This window comes from Palaemon carinicauda, chromosome 6, assembly GCF_036898095.1.
Source record: "Palaemon carinicauda isolate YSFRI2023 chromosome 6, ASM3689809v2, whole genome shotgun sequence".
Classification (NCBI taxonomy): Eukaryota; Metazoa; Arthropoda; class Malacostraca; order Decapoda; family Palaemonidae; genus Palaemon; species Palaemon carinicauda.
Genome location: NC_090730.1, coordinates 64,925,102 through 64,934,150, shown reverse-complemented (window position 1 = coordinate 64,934,150; position 9,049 = coordinate 64,925,102). Strand labels below are relative to the sequence as shown.

Here is a 9,049-nt window from a genome sequence, read left to right as displayed (position 1 = left end):
GCACACGTTTGATTCCGCAAAGAAATGGTGATGGCCTATTTATTTGAGGTAGTTAAGTGAGACAGAGCTTAGATGTCTAAGAAATAGAACATTTGTCTTGAAAGAGTTGTTAAAACATGTGTAAAAACTCATGAATAAAACGTTGCGTAAAACTCGCAATGAATTTGTGATAAAAACAAAGACAAAAAAATGAAAAAAATACCTTCCATTTATTTGATTATCTCTTATAATTAAATCATGTCCTAAAACCAAAGTGATGGAAGTAGCTAAACCCAGTTTCTCAAAACCACCATGCAAATGAACGACATTCTCCTTTAAACAAAGCAGATAATTTATCCTACAGGCAATTCATTAGAACTAAAATCACTCCACCAGATTACGCCAGTCTCTTACAGTACTGTGAACCGCTCAACCAATTAACACAAATTTCCATAAAAAAAAAGAGGATGATCCGGTCATTAGATAGTTGTGACTGACTCCCCTTGCAAGTGAACTTCATGACCGACCCACTTTGCACGCAGTATAAGAAGCGTGGTCATCACCTTTCGACATCTCTTTCGTCAAGCACTCGTCTCCGACCGCTTCTTTCAAGTTCTTCCTGCAATCATGAAGGTATTCTTCACCTGTGGCAATACGTCTTACTCAGGCACAATAATATAGTAATAGTTAACCGCGTATTCTAACTCTGAAGCGACATTGTACGAGTGTGAATGATGTACAAATTCACGTAATCTCCTCTCTATCTATGTAAACACATCAGATCTGTGTGAATACTAAGGCTATGGTGTAATTCATGATCATTTTGTCTTTTCATTTCCTAACATTTCTGTAATCATAAGTAAAGACTTTTAGAAATTGGCCGTTGTATTTCATAGATATGTTTGCGATAAAAAGTTTTTCAGCTACTCTTGTTTTTTATCCGGGGGCATAACTGTTTATATATCACTGTATATGGAATATTTTCCTCATTAGAATATTTATATATCTTCTGCCTCTATGAGAAGCACATTTGTTTTTCTTCTATATTCGTTAAAATGAAGAATGCCTGTTCGCCAGTCTTTCCGTATCATGCATTTTCAAATGGTGCAAGTATGTCTAGGTTATCGTAATCCTGACCCAACTTTTTAGACAAAACTAAAAAAAAAATGTAATGTCACGTCGATTCAAAAGATTTCCATTCATTACAAAAGCCATTATGATCGGACAATAACCCCTCCCATAATAAACAGAAAAGTCAATGCAAATTACATAATAAGCAAAAGGGCAAGAGGCTGTGAATGTTTCACGAACATCCTTTTATTTTCTAATTATCTAAAGCTTATTACAGTTGGGATGGCAGCCCGTTTAGAGATGTACCAAACGAAATATACATATAAAATTAGTAAAATCTATATTTCAAAAAAAAAAAAAAAAAAAAAAATCTTGGAAACGATGATGTTACTCTAGTTTTCTTTTTTTGCATCCTGAAGCAGCTTAAATATCAAGGATCTAACAACCCTGAAAATGAAGTTAAATGTTTTCATCTGCCCCGCTTTATCTTTCCCTCAGGTCCTGATTCTTGTGACGCTGGTATCAGCTGTGCTCTGTTTCCCTTCACCCCAGAGTCATCATTCAGACAGTCTTTATGTAAGTCAGTGTTTGGAGCCATTGTTAATTTTCATTTCGTAGAATTAGTAGTTGAGTAAGTACACCCATTATTAATGTGAAATCTTGTCATTAATGTTGAGCTTTGTAGCTTAATTTGCTTATGTAGTCGTATAAACAGCCATAATCATATGAAATGTTAAACACTCAATATGATTTGATAACACAATATTGGTAGTAGTAATTATCTCCTTGATATCAATGTTTCTCTGCTCTATAAACTTCCCATGAACTTTTATTTTTTACATAGCTATCTATCTACTCTCTTATTGATCTTTAAATTAAGTTTTGTACTTATTAACCTTTTATTCCTAATTCATTATACAAACAAAATACTCTCCCCTCCCAGCCCATCATCCCTTACGAATTCGCCTTCGAAGTGGCCGACCCTCCGACCAACAACTTCCAGAACAGGGCAGAGGTCAAACTCCCCAACGGTGACGTCTTCGGCTCCTGGTCTCTTCTGCTGCCTGACGGAAACATTCAGACCGTCACCTACAACGTCACTGGAAACCAGGGCCTCCAGTACTCTCTGGTCCTTACTCCAACGGAAATCACTCCTGTCGCGAACAATTAGCCTAGAAGTCCTTTCAGCTAGAAGGCCTATGATGCGTCCTGGAACTACGCATGTCATCCGATCTTTTGGGTTTGGAATCCGGAAATCTTTTGTTCACTGGAGTCGCTTTCAGAAGTTGAGACATTAGAAATTATTAAAATTTAAACATCGCTAGATACTTAACCTTCCAGATATGAAATAGAGGAAGGGATTTCAGAATGAGTTTTTGGGAATATATAAAACAATTCGGTATGCTAATACCGATTTCACGAAAACCATTAACTTCTCACAGATTTTCATGAAGCCGAAAATCCTATATTCTAGAAGCTTAAAACTAAAAGTTATATAGTTTCAGGATTTTCAATCTTGAGCAGTTTTTAGCTGTCCAGTTGATCAAATGCCTTAGCAAAAGATTGTGCGTTAGTTCCCGTTAACATTTTTGCTCTTTCATGATATTGCACGGAGGTTTAGACTTTAAACACTTCATCGTTATTTATGTAACTTTTATTATTTGATTGTTGTTATAGACATTGGTCTTGTTTCTTGTTAATTGTGTTAAATATACTATATATATATCAAGTTAATGGAATTTTGCTCATCCATCAAACTGGAATCATTTTCGACGAAGTTTACACTTCAGACACTTGGCATCCTTATATATATATATATATATATATATATATATATATATATATATATATATATATATATATATATATATATATATATATATATACATACATATATATATACATACATATATATATATATATATATATATATATATATATATATATATATATATATATATATATATATATATATATATATATATATATATGCAGTATATATAAATATATACTAGCAGGGTTACCCGGCGTTGTCCGAGTATATTTGCCCTTGGATTTTAAATGTGGGCATAAATCCCTCCTCATTTCCAAATTTTGCTCCAAATGAAGCCATCTGGAAATCATTATTGTATAGTATTATGTTTTAAAGAAAATGTTTTGAATGATGGGATGTTCCATTGAGAAGTTTTTCTTCTCCACATATTCAGGAGGTTCAACTAACAAAGGCAATATAACTTTCTCTCCCCTGCAACACAATCTAGGAGGTTCATTCTTCCCTTTCTGAGCATCACTGAGATTACAATGTAGTGACATTATGCTAATTTGTACTATGTTATCTGTTTCTTAGGGTATCTTGGATTACAAGTGAAGCACTTCATTTTCGGCTTCACGTCTAGCTGCCATTCTGATTGTATTAGTGTTTCTTCACAAATTCATCTGCTCCTCTCCTTCTGCCTCACATCTAACTGGCATTCTACTTGCATCAGTGTTCCTTCTTAAATCAATCTACTCTTCATTTTCTGCTTTGTGGTTAGCTGCCATTCTACTTTCATGAGTTTTTCCTGTTTCTTCATTCAGTGTCTCACGTCTAGCTGCCATTGTTCTTGTATTTGTTCCTCTCTGTAAATTCCTCTGCTCTTCTGTTTCCTGCTATCTTTTCCTTTTCACCGAATTTGTTTTATGAGATATACCGAATGAGAACCTCTTTTTGGGTGGTATCATTTTGAAGAAAACTGAAAAAAATATATAAAAGGTACATTACTTAACCTTTAAATATTATTATTATTATTATTATTATTATTATTATTATTATTATTATTATTATTATTATTATTATTATTATTATTATTATTATTATTATTATTACTTGCTAAGCTACACTCTAGATGGAAAAGCAAGGTGCTATAAGCCCAGGGGATCCAACAGGGAAAAAAGCCCAGCGAGGAAAGGAAAAAAAGGAAAATAAGATATTTTAAGAAGAATAACAACATTAAGATAAATATCTCCTATATAAACTATAGACACTTTAACAAAACAAGAGGAAGAGAAATAAGATAGAAGAGGGTGCTCAAGTGTACCCTCAAACAAGAAAACTCTACCCAAAGACAGTGGAAGACCATGGTACAGAGGTTATGGCACTACCGAAGACTAGAGAATAATGGTTTGATTTTGGAGTGTCCTTCTCCTAGAGGAGCTGCTTACCATAGCTAAAGAGTCTCTTCTACCCTTACCAAGAGGAAAGTGGCCACTGAAAAATTACAGTGCAGTAACCCCTTGAGTGAAGAAGAATTGTTTGGTAATCTGTGTTGTTAGGTGCACGAGGACAGAGGAGAATATGTAAAGAATAGGTCAGACTATTCATTGTGTGTGTAGGCAAAAGAAAAATGAACCGTAACCAGAGAGAAGTATATCAACGGGCGGCTGGTGCTCTGGCCAACCTACTATTCTGTGGAATCTCTTTTTGGGTGGTGTCATTCTGCTTGAATTGGTGTTCCATCTTAAATTCCTCTGTCCTTCATCTCCGGCTCCACGGCTAGCTGCCACTCAACTTGTATTAGTGTTCCTTCTCAAATTCATCTACTCTTCGTCTTTTGCTTGCCATTCTGTTAAATAGTGTTCCTTCCTAAATTTATTTGCTCTTCGTCTTATGCTTCAGGTCTAGCTGCCATTCTGTTTGGATTAGTATTCCTTCTTTAATTCCACTGGCCTTCATCCTCGGCTCCACGTCTAGCTGCATTCTCCTTGTATTAGTATTCCTTCTCAAATTCATCTACTCTTCGTCTTTTGCCTCACATCTAGCTGCAATTCTGCCCTCATTAGTGTTCCTTCTTAATTTCTTCTGCTCTTCCTCTTCTGCTTCAGGTCTAGCTGCCATTCTGCTTGTATTCATATTCCTCCTTGAATTCATATGCTCTTCGTCTTCTGCTTCACGTCTAGCTGCTATTGTGCTTGCAATTAATGTTCCTTCTTAAATTTCTCTGCTCTTCATCTTCTGCTTCACGTTTAGCTGCCATTCTGCTTGCAATTAATGTTCCTTCTTGAATCCATCTGCTATTCGTCTCTGATTCATGTCCAGCTGCCTTTGAGCTTGTATTGGTGTCCTTCTTTAATTTATCTGCTCTTCGTTTTCTGCATCATGTCTAGCTGCCCTTCTGCTTGCAATTAATGTTCCTTCTTGAATCCATCTTCTATTCGTCTTCTGATTCATGTCCAGCTGCCTTTCAGCTTGTATTGGTGTTCTTCTTTAATTTATCTGCTTTTCGTTTTCTGCATCATGTCTAGCTGCCCTTCTGCTTGCAATTAATGTTCCTTCTTGAATCCATCTGCTATTCGTCTTCTGATTCATGTCCAGCTGCCTTTGAGCTTGTATTGGTGTTCTTCTTTAATTTATCTGCTCTTCGTTTTCTGCATCATGTCTAGCTGCCCTTCTGCTTGCAATTAATGTTCCTTCTTGAATCCATCTGCTATTCGTCTTCTGATTCATGTCCAGCTGCCTTTGAGCTTGTATTGGTGTTCCTTCTTTAATTTATCTGCTCTTCGTTTTCTGCATCATGTCTAGCTGCCCTTCTGCTTGCAATTAATGTTCCTTCTTGAATCCATCTGCTATTCGTCTTCTGATTCATGTCCAGCTGCCTTTGAGCTTGTATTGGTGTTCCTTCTTTAATTTATCTGCTTTTCGTTTTCTGCATCATGTCTAGCTGCCCTTCTGCTTGCAATTAATGTTCCTTCTTGAATCCATCTGCTATTCGTCTTCTGATTCATGTCCAGCTGCCTTTGAGCTTGTATTGGTGTTCCTTCTTTAATTTATCTGCTTTTCGTTTTCTGCATCATGTCTAGCTGCCCTTCTGCTTGCAATTAATGTTCCTTCTTGAATCCATCTGCTATTCGTCTTCTGATTCATGTCCAGCTGCCTTTCAGCTTGTATTGGTGTTCCTTCTTTAATTTATCTGCTTTTCGTTTTCTGCATCATGTCTAGCTGCCCTTCTGCTTGCAATTAATGTTCCTTCTTGAATCCATCTGCTATTCGTCTTCTGATTCATGTCCAGCTGCCTTTGAGCTTGTATTGGTGTTCCTTCTTTAATTTATCTGCTTTTCGTTTTCTGCATCATGTCTAGCTGCCCTTCTGCTTGCAATTAATGTTCCTTCTTGAATCCATCTGCTATTCGTCTTCTGATTCATGTCCAGCTGCCTTTGAGCTTGTATTGGTGTTCCTTCTTTAATTTATCTGCTCTTCGTTTTCTGCATCATGTCTAGCTGCCCTTCTGCTTGCAATTAATGTTCCTTCTTGAATCCATCTGCTATTCGTCTTCTGATTCATGTCCAGCTGCCTTTGAGCTTGTATTGGTGTTCCTTCTTTAATTTATCTGCTTTTCGTTTTCTGCATCATGTCTAGCTGCCCTTCTGCTTGCAATTAATGTTCCTTCTTGAATCCATCTGCTATTCGTCTTCTGATTCATGTCCAGCTGCCTTTGAGCTTGTATTGGTGTTCCTTCTTTAATTTATCTGCTTTTCGTTTTCTGCATCATGTCTAGCTGCCCTTCTGCTTGCAATTAATGTTCCTTCTTGAATCCATCTGCTATTCGTCTTCTGATTCATGTCCAGCTGCCTTTGAGCTTGTATTGGTGTTCCTTCTTTAATTTATCTGCTTTTCGTTTTCTGCATCATGTCTAGCTGCCCTTCTGCTTGCAATTAATGTTCCTTCTTGAATCCATCTGCTATTCGTCTTCTGATTCATGTCCAGCTGCCTTTGAGCTTGTATTGGTGTTCCTTCTTTAATTTATCTGCTTTTCGTTTTCTGCATCATGTCTAGCTGCCCTTCTGCTTGCAATTAATGTTCCTTCTTGAATCCATCTGCTATTCGTCTTCTGATTCATGTCCAGCTGCCTTTGAGCTTGTATTGGTGTTCCTTCTTTAATTTATCTGCTTTTCGTTTTCTGCATCATGTCTAGCTGCCCTTCTGCTTGCAATTAATGTTCCTTCTTGAATCCATCTGCTATTCGTCTTCTGATTCATGTCCAGCTGCCTTTGAGCTTGTATTGGTGTTCCTTCTTTAATTTATCTGCTTTTCGTTTTCTGCATCATGTCTAGCTGCCCTTCTGCTTGCAATTAATGTTCCTTCTTGAATCCATCTGCTATTCGTCTTCTGATTCATGTCCAGCTGCCTTTCAGCTTGTATTGGTGTTCCTTCTTTAATTTATCTGCTTTTCGTTTTCTGCATCATGTCTAGCTGCCCTTCTGCTTGCAATTAATGTTCCTTCTTGAATCCATCTGCTATTCGTCTTCTGATTCATGTCCAGCTGCCTTTGAGCTTGTATTGGTGTTCCTTCTTTAATTTATCTGCTTTTCGTTTTCTGCATCATGTCTAGCTGCCCTTCTGCTTGCAATTAATGTTCCTTCTTGAATCCATCTGCTATTCGTCTTCTGATTCATGTCCAGCTGCCTTTGAGCTTGTATTGGTGTTCCTTCTTTAATTTATCTGCTTTTCGTTTTCTGCATCATGTCTAGCTGCCCTTCTGCTTGCAATTAATGTTCCTTCTTGAATCCATCTGCTATTCGTCTTCTGATTCATGTCCAGCTGCCTTTGAGCTTGTATTGGTGTTCCTTCTTTAATTTATCTGCTTTTCGTTTTCTGCATCATGTCTAGCTGCCCTTCTGCTTGCAATTAATGTTCCTTCTTGAATCCATCTGCTATTCGTCTTCTGATTCATGTCCAGCTGCCTTTGAGCTTGTATTGGTGTTCCTTCTTTAATTTATCTGCTTTCGTTTTCTGCATCATGTCTAGCTGCCCTTCTGCTTGCAATTAATGTTCCTTCTTGAATCCATCTGCTATTCGTCTTCTGATTCATGTCCAGCTGCCTTTGAGCTTGTATTGGTGTTCCTTCTTTAATTTATCTGCTTTCGTTTTCTGCATCATGTCTAGCTGCCCTTCTGCTTGCAATTAATGTTCCTTCTTGAATCCATCTGCTATTCGTCTTCTGATTCATGTCCAGCTGCCTTTGAGCTTGTATTGGTGTTCCTTCTTTAATTTATCTGCTTTTCGTTTTCTGCATCATGTCTAGCTGCCCTTCTGCTTGCAATTAATGTTCCTTCTTGAATCCATCTGCTATTCGTCTTCTGATTCATGTCCAGCTGCCTTTGAGCTTGTATTGGTGTTCCTTCTTTAATTTATCTGCTTTTCGTTTTCTGCATCATGTCTAGCTGCCCTTCTGCTTGCAATTAATGTTCCTTCTTGAATCCATCTGCTATTCGTCTTCTGATTCATGTCCAGCTGCCTTTGAGCTTGTATTGGTGTTCCTTCTTTAATTTATCTGCTTTTCGTTTTCTGCATCATGTCTAGCTGCCCTTCTGCTTGCAATTAATGTTCCTTCTTGAATCCATCTGCTATTCGTCTTCTGATTCATGTCCAGCTGCCTTTGAGCTTGTATTGGTGTTCCTTCTTTAATTTATCTGCTTTTCGTTTTCTGCATCATGTCTAGCTGCCCTTCTGCTTGCAATTAATGTTCCTTCTTGAATCCATCTGCTATTCGTCTTCTGATTCATGTCCAGCTGCCTTTGAGCTTGTATTGGTGTTCCTTCTTTAATTTATCTGCTTTTCGTTTTCTGCATCATGTCTAGCTGCCCTTCTGCTTGCAATTAATGTTCCTTCTTGAATCCATCTGCTATTCGTCTTCTGATTCATGTCCAGCTGCCTTTGAGCTTGTATTGGTGTTCCTTCTTTAATTTATCTGCTTTTCGTTTTCTGCATCATGTCTAGCTGCCCTTCTGCTTGCAATTAATGTTCCTTCTTGAATCCATCTGCTATTCGTCTTCTGATTCATGTCCAGCTGCCTTTGAGCTTGTATTGGTGTTCCTTCTTTAATTTATCTGCTTTTCGTTTTCTGCATCATGTCTAGCTGCCCTTCTGCTTGCAATTAATGTTCCTTCTTGAATCCATCTGCTATTCGTCTTCTGATTCATGTCCAGCTGCCTTTGAGCTTGTATTGGTGTTCCTTCTTTAATT

The 9,049-nt window shown here is 37.4% G+C and overlaps 1 protein-coding gene across 1 annotated transcript; it reads left to right on the top strand.

The window, feature by feature from the left end:
* The first annotated feature begins 476 nt into the window (after positions 1 to 476).
* On the top strand, positions 477 to 2,779 carry LOC137642108 (uncharacterized). The gene is made up of 3 exons (XM_068374658.1): positions 477 to 612; positions 1,549 to 1,626; positions 1,994 to 2,779. The coding sequence occupies exons 1-3, from the start codon at positions 607 to 609 to the stop codon at positions 2,219 to 2,221; spliced, it is 312 nt and encodes a 103-aa protein (XP_068230759.1). The 5' UTR covers positions 477 to 606; the 3' UTR covers positions 2,222 to 2,779.
* Positions 2,780 to 9,049: the final 6,270 nt, after the last annotated feature.